Source organism: Argopecten irradians, chromosome 6 (genome assembly GCF_041381155.1).
Source record: "Argopecten irradians isolate NY chromosome 6, Ai_NY, whole genome shotgun sequence".
NCBI lineage: Eukaryota > Metazoa > Mollusca > Bivalvia > Pectinida > Pectinidae > Argopecten > Argopecten irradians.
Genome location: NC_091139.1, coordinates 23,843,271 through 23,860,769, shown reverse-complemented (window position 1 = coordinate 23,860,769; position 17,499 = coordinate 23,843,271). Strand labels below are relative to the sequence as shown.

At 39.2% G+C, this 17,499-nt stretch overlaps 1 protein-coding gene across 1 annotated transcript; it reads right to left on the bottom strand.

Annotated features, from left to right (window-relative positions):
- Positions 1–12,425: 12,425 nt before the first annotated feature.
- LOC138325393 (uncharacterized) lies at positions 12,426–14,731 on the bottom strand. Its single transcript, XM_069271025.1, has 4 exons — positions 14,551–14,731; positions 14,052–14,246; positions 13,456–13,538; positions 12,426–12,775 (listed from the first exon to the last, which is right to left on the bottom strand). Exons 1-4 carry the CDS (start codon positions 14,699–14,701, stop codon positions 12,737–12,739), a joined length of 468 nt encoding a protein of 155 aa, XP_069127126.1. The 5' UTR covers positions 14,702–14,731; the 3' UTR covers positions 12,426–12,736.
- Positions 14,732–17,499: the final 2,768 nt, after the last annotated feature.

Genomic DNA, 17,499 nt, shown 5'->3' with positions numbered 1-17,499 from the left:
AATATAACAGAAAATGAAAATGCGCGAATCGAAGTTATCGTCGGCGTTAGAAGGGAGGGAACTCTTACATCAATTATTTTGATCAATGCTCGTTGCAGCAATGAAGCAAACATTTTTAAACGACTGCACCCATCAGATAGCCGTTTTCAATGTACTGTGAATATGTACAGTAAGTAGTAAATGCCATATACACAGATAAAAGAACAAAGACGTGTGTGTTATCGAAACTTGTAAATCACCTTGTAATAAACGTTACATTAACATACACACAAAAAGTGCACTTTTACCAATTAAAACCACCAATAAAATCTATCGTAGGTACAGGAAGACAAAAATAAAATTATTATAGTGTTCTGTAACTTTTTTTTTTAATTTTAGAAGTTTTGCAGATGTATATAACTCACATAATATACAAAAACTGACGCATTTAAAAACCACCGCCTTTACTAACTAAGGTTTTTGTCAGAAATTTGTCTTTCCTTGCATAACAAGACAATGTACTGCGATAAGGCCGTATTTTGTTAATTGTTTTAATACGAGAGTTTTATTTATATCAATTAGTAAGCCCGGGTACTGGTTGTGCGTTTTTATCGACAAAGTTGGTTTTATCTTGCGAATCAGACGCAGATTTAACGTCAGGCGGAAACAGACCTATTCTATTTCACGTGGTTCTCGTTAGAATGATGGCCGACATCTTGAACGCATCGTTACAATAAAACTACACCACGAATTGCAATAAATGACTCAGATTGGCTTTTTTCTCTTGGTTTACAGTTATAAAAGAAATACCCTCGACATTCACGAAATCTTAGCAGGTTATCTGTTCCCCCGCGAAGGTCCAAACGCACATGCGGTGCATACCGTGAGCCCTCACAATAGTAGCAAGGAAGCTGGGGAGAATGTGGGGGTGGGGCGAGACAGTACCAGATAGTGACAATAAAAGCCAATCTGACAACATCCAACATCACAAAGGTCAAGCCAGCCCAAAATACAGACATTTCTTTCCGCAATTTCACAGACGGAAACTATGCCAAGAGTAGGACTGATAACCTGCTCCAGTCGCGTGTGTATTTATACCAATTACACACTAATTTTTTCCGACTTTATATATCGGAACATCTGGTTACGAGAAACAGCCGGTTTTGACCGCCATCAAATATGTATTAGTTTAATTTGTTCCATTACTACATATATGCTGCGTTTCTTCTCATGTCGTTGACCTCTCAAAGACCTAAGAGACTCTAGGACCGTTTGCCAAAAGTTTGAAATAACATTGTGTGAATGATATTGGCCAATAATATGTAAGAGAGAAAACTTTGATCTTGAAACGAATGTGCTCAGGGTTATAGTCTTGATACGAGTATTATGCTTATATCACTATAGATACTTTGAATTCCTATTTTTTCTGGCTTTCAAGTCTGCCCTCATTTTAACTGCAAGTTATTTCACAAATATTATTAATTATCAATGTCGCCCTTTATATCCGAAACGGCTTTAGATTTTTAAATTGGGAATGTAAAACAAGATCGATAATTTTGTAGAGTCGCAAAAATTATTAACTAATCGTTAATACTACATCTATCATCACCTTCAGAACGATTTGATTAAAATAAATAAAATGTTTATTTTCATAACAAACATTCTATATTACGCAGGAAATCTTGCATATGTTTGGTGTCGTAACCTTATTTTATATCGTCTGATGTTATTTATGTTTTTTAAGAAACCTTTATATTTGCTCCGGAAAGGTAATGGGCCTTTAATTATCAATGTCGCCCTTTATATCGTCACCTGGTTCTCGGAAAACTGGAACATGTAGTCTCAAACAACGGCTACCTCATTGGTATTTCGTAAATTAAGGAATCTGAAAATGCCCAAATACATGTATCATCATTGTTATAATACATTATACACTATCCATGTACATGTACATTTATTGCTACCATTCTGGAATGATAGCGATTAGAATCGTTTGTTTTGCCTTTCATGTCCTAGGGATTCCATATGATTATAACTGATCTGTTTAAAACTTGTATCTATACAGTCAGTACCATTGATATACAGTCAGTACCATTGATATACAGTCGGTACCATTGATATACAGTCAGTACCATTGATATACAGTCGGTACCATTGAGTATACAGTCGGTACCATTGAGTATACAGTCGGTACCATTGGGTATACAGTCGGTACCATTGGAAGTTGGGTACCATTGGGTATACAGTCGTACCATTGGGTTTCGGTACATGGTACCATTGGGTATATAGTCGGTACCATTGGGTGTGCAGCGTACAGTCGTACCATTGGTATACAGTGGTACTATACAGTTGGTACCATTGGATACAGTCGGTACCATTGGTACAGTTGGTACCATTGGTATACAGTTGGTACCATTGGATACAGTTGGTACCATTGGGTATACAGTCGGTACCATTGAGTTTACAGTTGGTACCATTGGGTATACAGTTGGTACCATTGGCATACAGTTGGTACCATTGGCATACAGTTGGTACCATTGGGTATACAGTTGGTACCATTGGGTATACAGTCGGTACCATTGGGTATACAGTCGGTACCATTGGGTATACAGTTGGTACCATTGGGTATACAGTTGGTACCATTGGGTATACAGTTGGTCCATTGGGTATACAGTCGGTACCATTGGGTATACAGTTGGTACATATGGGTATACAGTTGGTACCATTGGCATACAGTTGGTACCATTGGGTATACAGTCGGTACCATTGGGATACAGTCGGTAACATTGGTATACAGTTGGTACCATTGGATATACAGTCGGTACCATTGGGTATACAGTTGGTACCATTGGTATACAGTTGGTATCATTGGCATACAGTTGGTATTTTGGGTATACAGTCGGTACCATTGAGTATACAGTTACCATTGGTATACAGTTGGTACCATTGGTATACAGTTGGTACCATTGGTATACAGTTGGTACCATTGGGTATACAGTTGTACCATTGGTTACAGTGTACATGGTATACAGTGGTACCATTGGTATACAGTTGGTACCATTGGGTATACAGTCGGTACCATTGGGACAGTATACATTGGTTACAGTTGGTACCATTGGGTATACAGTCGGTACCATTGGGTATACAGTTGGTACCATTGGGTATACAGTTGGTACCATTGGGTATACAGTTGGTACCATTGGGTATACAGTCGGTACCATTGAGTTTACAGTTGGTACCATTGGGTATACAGTTGGTACCATTGGCATACAGTTGGTACCATTGGGTATACAGTCGGTACCATTGGGTATACAGTTGGTACCATTGGGTATACAGTTGGTACCATTGGGTATACAGTTGGTACCCATTGGGTATACAGTTGGTACCATTGGGTATACAGTTGGTACCATTGGATATACAGTTGGTACCATTGGTATACAGTTGGTACCATTGGTATACAGTCGGTACCATTGGTATACAGTTGGTACCATTGGGTATACAGTTGGTACCATTGGCATACAGTTGGTACCATTGGGTATACAGTCGGTACCATTGGTTACAGTTGGTACCATTGGGTATACAGTTGGTACCATTGGCATACAGTTGGTACCATTGGGTATACAGTCGGTACCATTGGGTATACAGTTGGTACCATTGGGTATACAGTTGGTACCATTGGGTATACAGTTGGTACCATTGGGTATACAGTTGGTTGGTACCATTGGGTATACAGTTGGTACCATTGGTATACAGTTGGTACCATGGTATACGTGGTACCATTGACAGTTGGTACCATTGGGTATACAGTGGTACCATTGTTACAGTTGGTACCATTGGGTATACAGTTGGTACCATTGGCATACAGTTGGTACCATTGGAATACAGTTGTGACCATTGGGTATACAGTTGGTACCATTGGGTATACAGTTGGTACCATTGGCATACAGTTGGTACCATTGGGTATACAGTTGGTACCATTGAGTATACAGTTGGTACCATTGGGTATACAGTTGGTACCATTGGGTATACAGTTGGTACCATTGGCATACAGTTGGTACCATTGGGTATACAGTCGGTACCATTGGGTATACAGTGGTACCATTGGGTATACAGTTGGTACATTGGATACAGTTGGTACCATTGGGTATACAGTCAGTTGTACCATTGGCATACAGTTGGTACCATTGGATACAGGTACCATTGGGTATACAGTCGGTACCATTGGTTACAGTTGGTACCATTGGATACAGTTGTACCATTGGTATACAGTCGGTACCATTGGCATACAGTTGGTACCATTGGGTATACAGTCCATATGATACCATTGGCATACAGTCGGTACCATTGGTGTACAATTGACCATTGGCATACAGTTGGTACCATTGGTATACAGTTAGTACCATTGGGTATACAGTCGGTACCATTGGGTATACAGTTGTTGCCATTGGGTAGACAGTTGGTACCATTGGCATACAATTGGTACTATTAGTATACAGTCGGTACAATTAGCATACAGTATGTACCATTGGGTATACAGTTGGTACTTTTTGCATACAGTTGGTACCATTGGGTATACAGTCGGTACCATTGAGTTTACAGTTGTTACCATTGAGTATACAGTTGGTACCATTGGGTATACAGTCGGTACCATTGGGTATACAGTCGGTACCATTGGGTATACAGTCGGTACCATTGGCATACAGTTGGTACCATTGGGTATACAGTCGGTACATTTTTTGCATACAGTTGGTACCACTGGGTATACAGTTGGTACCATTGGGTATACAGTTGGTACCATTGGCATACAGTTGGTACCATTGGGTATACAGTCGGTACCATTGGCATACAGTTGGTACCATATTGGGTATACAATCGGTACCTTTGTTATACAGTCGGTACAATTGAGTATACAGTTGATACCATTGGGTATACAGTCGGTACCATTGGTTATACCGTCGGTACTATTGGTATACAGTCGGTACCATTAGCATACAGTATGTACCATTGGGTATACAGTCGGTACTATTGGGTATACAGTTGGTACCATTGGGTATACAGTCGGTACCATTGGGTATACAGTCGGTACCATTGGCATACAGTTGGTATGCCTTAGTTCACCAGCCATTTAGTGCACTTATGTAAAGCATTTTATTTTCTTATAGATTATATTTCATACAGTTGGTACCATTAGGTATACAGTCGGTACTGTTGGTATACAGTTTAGTTGGTACCATTGGTATACAGTCGGTACCATTGGTATACAGTGGTATACAGTTTAGTCGGTACCATTGGTATACAGTCATTGAAATGGCTATCTATGTCATTGTCCAGATTTGGTATACAGTCAGTACCATTGGTCAGTTTTAGTAGTGATTATGATGGCTGTGAGGAGGATGAAGGGTACCACACTAGTTCCTTAGTTCACCGGCCATGAAGTGGACTACTGTAAAACACATTTGTTGTAGATTATATTTCACATCGTCAATTTAAACATATTCGTAAGTACATTTATTCTCGATCCAGGGTTGTTAGTCATAAATTAAATTTTAACAGATTTATTAGTTAAACATTTTAATTTGTGTTTGAGCCTTCTCACGAATGAACACAGAAATTTTTATGTTGTGAAAATAAAGTCATTTACAGTTATGGAGTGAATTACAGATCAGAAAAAAATCTGTCATACAAATATTGTTTTATTAATAAAATATTCTGATTATGAAACAGACATGTTTATAAATACAAAACTTGGTTACATGCTGTAATGCCTCAAATCAAACAGAAAACCTTAAAGGCTAATGTAAAAATTTCATAATTTATACCTCTTGGGTAATCTTGAGCTTACAAAATCAAATACTCACACAAAGAGCAAATCTTCAATGCAATTAAACTTCAAGTCTTGTTGATCAAATAATACACAGGTATTTTGATGAAAACAATTAAAATTTTTGCACAAAATACACAATAATAGATTCACACATTAATGCAATACACGTATTCACTCACAGAGAAAACAAAAACAATCACAGAATATCTGTTTTAATTAATGTCATTTCAGCTGCTTATTTTCTGATGAGATTTGATTAACATATATACAGAACACTTGAGGTGACATTGCAAGATGTTAATCTGTGGTTCTGGATTAACAATCTGTTACCATGGATACTGAACTTAGAATTGATAATAGGAGGTTATATATTAGTAATATAAGGCCACAGATTAATAATGTTTTGCAGTCTCTCCTCTGGAACTCTGTAGATAAAATGTACATCCATATGGTAGAATATAACTACAACTGATTCCAAGAAAGATAACTCTGACATGATTGGCTACAAATCAGCTTTAACACTTTCACACTGTGGATCATAATAGACTCATCCAAATCAATGCATAGTAGAGTCTCTTAAAGTTACATAGGGGTGAAATAATTAAATGAGATTCAATTACAAAGGATAGTTTACCTCAACTTCGCTAGCCAAGAGTATTGTACTGAATACCATTGGCTAGCGCAGTTGAGTTCAGCTAAGAGATAGTAATCATTCCACAACAGGCTATGTTTTTAATGATTAATGGTATTTAAGATAAATTAAACATCATCATTACATACCTTTATACCATCACTTTGATGTAAACATCGTCTCATACAATCCCATTATTATCAGAACAGTTGATATTGTAATGGTAGTTAATCTAATGAGATTGCTCAATTAGTACAGAAAATATTAAAAACATTGAATCAAAACAAAATTAAAGCTACAGTATTTGTTACCAGTAGAGGATATTCAATCAAAAAAGAAACATATTTATGTACATAATATTCAAGGGTTTTCTCTATAATACATGTTTATCACAAAAACTTAATGGCAACGGAAATTAATTACTGCAAAAATAACAATTTGAAAAAAAAAGTAAATCAGTATGTGGAAAAACTTCTGCTCACCATTCACCAATCCATTATTTAACAATCACGCAAATTATCTCAAATTTTACACTACAATAAATAAAATCAATACAAAAATATCCTATGTGAAATAAATTTGTAGGTATATTACCAATAAAGTACTACACAAATATACATTATTTAAAATTTATCTGGAAGGTTTAACAAGAAAAAAATATCAAAACATGGCACGGTTCAGGTGGAATGCTTCGGTTTGATTGTTTTAACATCCTATTATCAGAATCATTTTTAAGGATGTACCACTATTAGAAAGTGGTGAAAAGTCGGGGTACTTGGAGCAAAACTATACACAAGCAGCTGTAGACACAGAGGCTTGTGATAATATGTCGGCATCTAAACAAAAGACCAACATGGCCCTTCGGGGAAATGCAAAAAAAAAAAAAAAAATCAACATTTTTACTTTGAATTCATACAGTATGTATAAGACAAGTATATTAGTATTTTTCAGGTTTGTATCTTAGTTTTTGAAAAAGTTTGGGTGGTTTCTAGATACCAAAATTATGTGGGTAAAGCATGTCATATTAACATCGATAGGTCCCACCTTCCGGTAATTATGATGCCACAAAATTCACGTCAAATAATGATATTATAATCACCACAAGGTGGGACTAATCGACGGTATATTGTACTATACCCATGCAGGTCTTTTTTGAATATCAGAACCATCGAATTGATGGTAAATCTACCCATGTCGTTTTGGTAACTTGAAATCTCCGGCGCGTATTGTAACCAATTTGAGAGAAGTAAACCTAATGAAGGTAACTCTTTATTAAAGAATGGTTGCAAAAGTCACTTCTCAGTATCAAGAGAAACAATTAAGACTAAATGTTCTATAAAATCAAGGATATCTGACTTTAGCTTCACTTATAAATCTGATAAGTAATTGATAGTGATAGTCTAGTATTAGAATTAACTGACACATTTGTGACCTAAGTTTGGTTGGGATTATTTCGTTTATCTTCCTATTAACAGTCAGGAAATATATAAATAATTTTGAAGGTGGAGAAAAAGCCTGAGCACTGGGGGGGGGGGGAACAACCAAGCCTGATAGCCTATGGTAATCAGAAATATAATATCATTATTACACATTTAACATAGGTCATTAAAGATGCTCTATCACTGACAAAAACAGGAGCAGACGAAATGGTATTTTTCTTCAGTTACAAAAGTTGCTTACTTTACACCATTACTACCAATTAAAAGTGTGAGCTTCTAATTTTACTTCAAGACAAAAATAATTAATTGCATCCCGAAAAAATCCCGTAGCATTATGTCCTATATGAAATGAAGTATTGATTGCGCATGCACCAAAAGCAAAATAAATTATTTCATAATATTTTTTGTGTTAATTAGACATATACACACAATAAACACAAATTATTGTTAAAATGATGCTGGCGGTGGAGCATCTTTAAGTAATCATACAGTAGCTTGAATATTGAAATACATGTAAATCCTTCCTCAAATCCTAAACAATTAGCATTAATCATCCATTGCCATCATTAATGTAATTATCATTACAAAAATATATAGTAAAGGATTTTTATATGTATACCTATACTATGGAGTTTTATAATCTTGTAACAAACTACACGAAGTAATCTTGATATATCAAATTATATATTATTTTACACAGTACATAATCAAAAAGGCACATTTCAATTCAAGTTACATGTACTATTAATGTATTTTCTATCAAACTCTATTGCAAGGAATGTTGAATGAAATTAATATTTTGATCAAAATCATATGTTGAATTTCAACATTTAAATTACAAAATAAACATTTCAGATCATTTCAGGAAATTAATATTTCAGTCATAGTTCAAAATCTGTAACACTATATATATCTTTTTTTAATCTTGTAAATTTATTTAATGTGCAGTGTTGAACCATAAAGAGGAATCGTAATCCTGTATGGCTATTTATAGGCATAGACTCACAAAATACACATTGTAGAGACACCATAGCACCATCTCCATCACCAACAAATATATCAGTTGATGCATATCTACAGTAAATATGGTGTTAAGTTAAAACTCAACACCATCTACATGGCACTGAGGTTAGACACGACGTAATGTTCCAAAAGTGTCTCGTCGTGCTATACCTCCAACATTGTTGGAGTATGTCACCATCTATGCTTGTAGTAGCACTTGTATCAATTAATACCAAATATTTGTAGTTGTGATTTATATGGCATTAAGTCAAACTCAGCACAATCTATATCTACTCTACCTGTGGTTACATGGTACTAACAAGTACATGAACACTAATGGAGATATTCACTTGATTCGACTGTACAGAAAGTATGGCCTTAAAGAAAAGACACAATTCTGTCACCAATTTACTGTTTATCTATCATAGGCTGCTTGTATCATCACCATCACAGCATCTACTGAACCCCCTTGTTTTCAGTATAAACACATGGACCACCTACATGTCACCAAACAAAACTACTTATAAGGCTGCTGTGATCATCACCATCAGCCTCTACTGAACCCCTTGTTACAGTATAAACACAGGACCACCTCTGTCACCACAAAACTACTTATAAGGCTGCTGTATCATCACCATCAGCCTCTACTGAACCCCTTGTTACAGTATAAACACAGGACCACCTCTGTCACCACAAACTACTTATAAGGCTGCTGTATCATCACCATCAGCCTCTACTGAACCCCTTGTTACAGTATAAACACAGGACCACCTCTGTCACCACAAACTACTTATAAGGCTGCTGTATCATCACCATCAGCCTCTACTGAACCCCTTGTTACAGTATAAACACAGGACCACCTCTGTCACCACAAACTACTTATAAGGCTGCTGTATCATCACCATCAGCCTCTACTGAACCCCTTGTTACAGTATAAACACAGGACCACCTCTGTCACCACAAACTACTTATAAGGCTGCTGTATCATCACCATCAGCCTCTACTGAACCCCTTGTTACAGTATAAACACAGGACCACCTCTGTCACCACAAACTACTTATAAGGCTGCTGTATCATCACCATCAGCCTCTACTGAACCCCTTGTTACAGTATAAACACAGGACCACCTCTGTCACCACAAACTACTTATAAGGCTGCTGTATCATCACCATCAGCCTCTACTGAACCCCTTGTTACAGTATAAACACAGGACCACCTCTGTCACCACAAACTACTTATAAGGCTGCTGTATCATCACCATCAGCCTCTACTGAACCCCTTGTTACAGTATAAACACAGGACCACCTCTGTCACCACAAACTACTTATAAGGCTGCTGTATCATCACCATCAGCCTCTACTGAACCCCTTGTTACAGTATAAACACAGGACCACCTCTGTCACCACAAACTACTTATAAGGCTGCTGTATCATCACCATCAGCCTCTACTGAACCCCTTGTTACAGTATAAACACAGGACCACCTCTGTCACCACAAACTACTTATAAGGCTGCTGTATCATCACCATCAGCCTCTACTGAACCCCTTGTTACAGTATAAACACAGGACCACCTCTGTCACCACAAACTACTTATAAGGCTGCTGTATCATCCACCATCAGCCTCTACTGAACCCCTTGTTACAGTATAAACACAGGACCACCTCTGTCACCACAAACTACTTATAAGGCTGCTGTATCATCACCATCAGCCTCTACTGAACCCCTTGTTACAGTATAAACACAGGACCACCTCTGTCACCACAAACTACTTATAAGGCTGCTGTATCATCACCATCAGCCTCTACTGAACCCCTTGTTACAGTATAAACACAGGACCACCTCTGTCACCACAAACTACTTATAAGGCTGCTGTATCATCACCATCAGCCTCTACTGAACCCCTTGTTACAGTATAAACACAGGACCACCTCTGTCACCACAAACTACTTATAAGGCTGCTGTATCATCACCATCAGCCTCTACTGAACCCCTTGTTACAGTATAAACACAGGACCACCTCTGTCACCACAAACTACTTATAAGGCTGCTGTATCATCACCATCAGCCTCTACTGAACCCCTTGTTACAGTATAAACACAGGACCACCTCTGTCACCACAAACTACTTATAAGGCTGCTGTATCATCACCATCAGCCTCTACTGAACCCCTTGTTACAGTATAAACACAGGACCACCTCTGTCACCACAAACTACTTATAAGGCTGCTGTATCATCACCATCAGCCTCTACTGAACCCCTTGTTACAGTATAAACACAGGACCACCTCTGTCACCACAAACTACTTATAAGGCTGCTGTATCATCACCATCAGCCTCTACTGAACCCCTTGTTACAGTATAAACACAGGACCACCTCTGTCACCACAAACTACTTATATAGGCTGCTGTATCATCACCATCAGCCTCTACTGAACCCCTTGTTACAGTATAAACACAGGACCACCTCTGTCACCACAAACTACTTATAAGGCTGCTGTATCATCACCATCAGCCTCTACTGAACCCTTGTTACAGTATAAACACAGGACCACCTCTGTCACCACAAACTACTTATAAGGCTGCTGTATCATCACCATCAGCCTCTACTGAACCCCTTGTTACAGTATAAACACAGGACCACCTCTGTCACCACAAACTACTTATAAGGCTGCTGTATCATCACCATCAGCCTCTACTGAACCCCTTGTTACAGTATAAACACAGGACCACCTCTGTCACCACAAACTACTTATAAGGCTGCTGTATCATCACCATCAGCCTCTACTGAACCCCTTGTTACAGTATAAACACAGGACCACCTCTGTCACCACAAACTACTTATAAGGCTGCTGTATCATCACCATCAGCCTCTACTGAACCCCTTGTTACAGTATAAACACAGGACCACCTCTGTCACCACAAACTACTTATAAGGCTGCTGTATCATCACCATCAGCCTCTACTGAACCCCTTGTTACAGTATAAACACAGGACCACCTCTGTCACCACAAACTACTTATAAGGCTGCTGTATCATCACCATCAGCCTCTACTGAACCCCTTGTTACAGTATAAACACAGGACCACCTCTGTCACCACAAACTACTTATAAGGCTGCTGTATCATCACCATCAGCCTCTACTGAACCCCTTGTTACAGTATAAACACAGGACCACCTCTGTCACCACAAACTACTTATAAGGCTGCTGTATCATCACCATCAGCCTCTACTGAACCCCTTGTTACAGTATAAACACAGGACCACCTCTGTCACCACAAACTACTTATAAGGCTGCTGTATCATCACCATCAGCCTCTACTGAACCCCTTGTTACAGTATAAACACAGGACCACCTCTGTCACCACAAACTACTTATAAGGCTGCTGTATCATCACCATCAGCCTCTACTGAACCCCTTGTTACAGTATAAACACAGGACCACCTCTGTCACCACAAACTACTTATAAGGCTGCTGTATCATCACCATCAGCCTCTACTGAACCCCTTGTTACAGTATAAACACAAGGACCACCTCTGTCACCACAAACTACTTATAAGGCTGCTGTATCATCACCATCAGCCTCTACTGAACCCCTTGTTACAGTATAAACACAGGACCACCTCTGTCACCACAAACTACTTATAAGGCTGCTGTATCATCACCATCAGCCTCTACTGAACCCCTTGTTACAGTATAAACACAGGACCACCTCTGTCACCACAAACTACTTATGAGGCTGCTGTATCATCATCTTCATTTGTATATCACTACCTGAAGACATACACTCCGTAGTCTTATAACTTCTCCAAGTCCTTAGTAAATCAACATGTTTGTAGAAAGACACAATATACAGGAGTGAGCTATATGGAGTGTAGCACAGCTTGTATCACAACCAAGTCCTGTAATGAGAAAATATCATCAATCTTATCACCATTATTTATTATGTAAAATTTATACATGATATTGTATGTGTAATATGTCTATCTACAAATGTTGTATTGGTTCTAATGGTGTGTTTATAGTATTGCCCTATAAACAATATGTAGTAGCTGGTTGCTATCCTGATTACCAAAATGAGGAACAGTATGTGGTCATTGTACACAGTTGTTTTAGTTTATGATGTTGGCATCCTTGATACTCCAGGGGTTACTATAACTGACGTTATATCCACCCTGGACTATCTTATAGTAAAACTGGAGGTAACAGAATAGAACAGGTAATTTAGTCCTTTGATGCACAACAAAAGAGCCGTACAATGGTACACTGTGCTTAACTGTGTGGCTTTGAAGTTGGGTGTCACTCTCTCTGTAGTCTTCAAAGAAAAATCTTTGCTAGCCTGTGATTGGTTGAGATTTTTTCTCCTGAGCTGCCTTCAGTTTTACTATGTGATATTCCAGGGAAATATATAACGACAGTGACAGTAACCCCTGGAGCATTGAGGATGTGATGTTGGTTATCATTTCTAATGTAGATTTTAAATTTCCATTGTCCATGATATATAGTACCAAACTACCATCTGCATATAGGGACAGATTTAATGGACAGGTGCTTTTATTAAAAGATACATATTCATAAATACCTGTGGACAGGTGAAGAGAATCGACTGTGCTATGAATAGCTCTTTCTTTGTTTTATCATACCTCCACATGTGTAGGACTTGACCTGTAAATAAACAATGTTTCATTAAGCAGATGCATATGCATTGTGACCTTGGAAGTAGATCACCAATTTAACAATTTTGTTACCTAATTTGGTAGTCCTTCGTCCAATATATCAGACCTGATGTCATTTGGTTCTCGAGAAGAAGATTTAATTGTACTCATGATCAGTAACTCTCCAATATCAGACCATTAAGCTTTCTTATTTGATTTTTAAAACATTTGATCCCTGTGACCTTGAAAATCATGTTTGATTCCTTTGACCCACTCAAATGATCGAGTCACTCATTGATACACTTAGCATCCCAGCCTTCCTTCTAAGTATCAACTGGGGTTAAAGACCTTTGTGGCCTTCTAGTTCTTGAGAAAAAATGGTCTGAAGGTAAAGCTAATGTACAGCGATAGAAAAAGTAGGTAGGATATCCCTGACACCTTCCTCATCATTCAGGTCAAATAACCAACCAACTGATTAGATGCTAGATCACCACGAATATTTTCGTTAAACTTTCTCCCTTACCTGCCACGGAGTTAGAGTAGTTCCCAGCACTGTCTGCTACAAAGAACGTACCGTCAGATACACTGAACTGTTCATACTTTACTAAGTTTACAAATACATCCTGTGTTAGTGGCTTAAACAATGACGTTCCTGTAGACCGCCAGGATTCTGTGATAAAAGTAGAGTCATTTTTCCGCACGGGCAAAAATTTCCTTCCTGAAAATAGATTACAATGGTACTTATTTTATGCAAATATTTCAATTACAAGAGTCTATCTTGATACTGCAGTTTTTGTATGCCTAGGGATTATATCTGATACTGTAATGATTTTTTCTTATTTTGAAAATTTATCATATCTTAGCCAATTCGTCCCAAGTATCCGTTGGTTATCATCACATGCTGATAAATAAACTCCTATAGTGACAAATACAAAAACATAATTTACCATGGAAATAAAAGACTGACATCACAAAAGTTATCGAAACATGGCCCCTTATACAAAGATGTGTTATTTACTCACCACAGGTACAGGGAGGTGCTCCATGCAGCTGTTGGTTTGTTTCCTCCAGTGATTCGTCCATTCTCTGTCGTTTAGTACTTTGGTGTGAAACGTCCATTACGTTCGGCCAGACATTGCTGTTGTTATTGTTTAAGGGTAGGAATGTATTCATTTCTGATATTTCTGATATTCTGCTCTCTCACTGAAATATACAGACATCAGACATGTTAAAATTATCTATAACTGATTTATATATAAGATGTATTTCCTACAATAATGCACTATAGCATTGTCCATAATATATGTAATAATCCAATTCAAATGAAAAATACATCTACCGTATTTGCCATAATTAGAGCCCTGTCAGAGGTGAGGTGAGCCCAGCCAAGATGAGCCCATAATGCAGTCAGACATGAGCCCGGCAGAGATGAGGTGAGCCCAGCCTGAGGATAAACCTGTCAGAGGTGAGCCCAGCTTGAGGTTAGACCAGTCACAGATGAGCCCAGCTTGAGGTTAGACCAGTCACAGATGAGCCCAGCTTGAGGTTAGACCAGTCACAGATGAGCCCAGCCTGAGGTTAGACCAGTCAGAGTTGAGCCCAGCCTGAGGTTAGACCAGTCACAGATGAGCCCAGTCTGAGGTTAGACCAGTCACAGATGAGCCCAGCCTGAGGTTAGACCAGTCAGAGATGAGCTCAGCCTGAGGTTAGACCAGTCACAGGTGAGCCCAGTCTGAGGTTAGACCAGTCACAGATGAGCCCAGCCTGAGGTTAGACCAGTCACAGATGAGCCCAGCTTGAGGTTAGACCAGTCACAGATGAGCCCAGCCTGAGGTTAGACCAGTCAGAGTTGAGCCCAGCCTAAGGTTAGACCATTCACAGGTAAGCCCAGCCTGAGGTTAGACCAGTCACAGGTGAGCCCAGTCTGAGGTTAGACCAGTCACAGATGAGCCCAGCCTGAGGTTAGACCAGTCAGCAGTAGGTTGAGCCCAGCCTGAGGTTAGACCAGTCAGAGATGATGAGACCAGTCAGCCGTGAGGTTAGACTAGTCACAGGTGGGCCCAGTCTGAGGTTAGACCAGTCACAGATGAGCCCAGCCTGAGGTTAGACCAGTCAGAGATGAGCCCAGTCTGAGGTTAGACCAGTCACAGATGAGCCCAGTCTGAGGTTAGACCAGTCACAGATGAGCCCAGCCTGAGGTTAGACCAGTCACAGGTGAGCCCAGTCTGAGGTTAGACCAGTCACAGGTGAGCCCAGTCTGAGGTTAGACCAGTCACAGATGAGCCCAGTCTGAGGTTAGACCAGTCACAGATGAGCCCAGTCTGAGGTTAGACCAGTCACAGATGAGCCCAGCCTGAGGTTAGACCAGTCACAGGTGAGCCCAGTCTGAGGTTAGACCAGTCACAGGTGAGCCGAGTCTGAGGTTAGACCAGTCAGAGATGAGCCCAGTCTGAGGTAAGACCAGTCACCAGTCAATGGTGAGCCCAGTGTGAGTTTAGACCTGTCTGAGGTAAGCCCGGCGTGAGTATAGACCAGTCACAGGTGAGCTCAGTCTTAGGTTAGACCAGTCAGAGATGAGCCCAGTCTGAGGTAAGACCAGTCACCAGTCAATGGTGAGCCCAGTGTGAGTTTAGACCTGTCTGAGGTAAGCCCGGCGTGAGTATAGACCAGTCACAGGTGAGCTCAGTCTTAGGTTAGACCAGTCACAGATGAGCCCAGTCTTAGGTTAGACCAGTCACAGGTGAGCCCAGTCTGAGGTTAGACCAGTCACATGTGAGCCCAGTGTGAGTTTAGACCAGTCACAGGTGAGCTCAGTTTTAGGTCAGACCAGTCACAGGTGAGCTCAGTCTTAAGTTAGACAAGTCTGAGTTTAATCCTGCCAGAGGTGATTGAGACTTGCGAGAGGTCAGCCCTGTCAGATTTTAACCCTGCCAAAAGGTAATTCTAAACAGAGGAGAGCCTATCTTTGATGATGTAGCTCTGGATAATGGACAGAATATTTTTGACAAATGGTCATTGTCAGCCGAGAACAGAGTGATGGCAAGGTATGATTATTTGTTCTAAGGCGGGCTCAGTGTCAGAATGGTGAGGTAATTAATTAATAAGCCAAGCCACATGAGGCCAGACAGTCGTCCAGCCAATTGTAACGTAAGGTGAGCCAGGTTGAGCCCAGTCATTTGATCAACAGGTGGACATGGTCAATGTTCTGACTGAGTTCTTGCAGTTAATATTCAGATTTAATAGTCAGTTGACGGTTACAAAGATCTGATATCTTTTTTTCATTATTTAGGCTAATATATACACATACATGTACAATCTCTGGATTTATGTAGGTCACAAGCTAGCTAGCTACACTGTACATATGATAAACTGACAGGTTAATTCAGGATTGCATGCTATGGTTGGCATTATATGTTATACATGTACCTGTACAATTATGACAAGTTAATTTATATACGACAGCTGAATAATGTGTTAATTGAGTTAATTTCCAGTTGTATTTTTCAAATCCAGGGAGATCATTATAAATTTAAAAAATGTTCAAGTTTAATGTATATATACACAGCAGAAGTCTCGTGACCACTTACCTATTTACCTATTTACCAGCTAGAGGTTGTTATTGTTAGGTGGACGGTGTAGCCGAAAATATTTACTACATCGAATATTGAAGTCATTCTTCTGACACTGTGTACATAAAAGTCTAATTACAAAAACATAACCATGTAACAGAACTTACTTTAAAACCTCTGTCGTATTTCTGCTGATCCTTGTCAGGGACGTACCGTCGTGAACCGTTGTCGTTGTCTGTTGTGCGCCAGCAGTTCCCACCATTATTTACAACCAAAAGTAGGTCGCGTGCTATTTTTAGACAAACAGGTTATTCATAAAATATTACTTAAAACGTAAATGCTGTGATTAGAATTGGTGGATTAAATTATTTCCTTTTGAAATTATCAGAACTGACTGTTCAA

What these genes read in the sequence shown, in the direction of transcription:
- LOC138325393 (XM_069271025.1), bottom strand. Translation starts at nt 14,701, where the DNA reads ATGAATACATTCCTACCCTTAAACAATAACAACAGCAATGTCTGGCCG. An exon ending in AGCACCTCCCTGTACCTGTG is followed by an intron (nt 14,247 to 14,550) that starts GTGAGTAAATAA and finishes ATCTATTTTCAG; the next exon opens with GAAGGAAATTTTTGCCCGTG. An exon ending in TTCTCTTCACCTGTCCACAG is followed by an intron (nt 12,776 to 13,455) that starts GTATTTATGAAT and finishes TTCTCATTACAG; the next exon opens with GACTTGGTTGTGATACAAGC.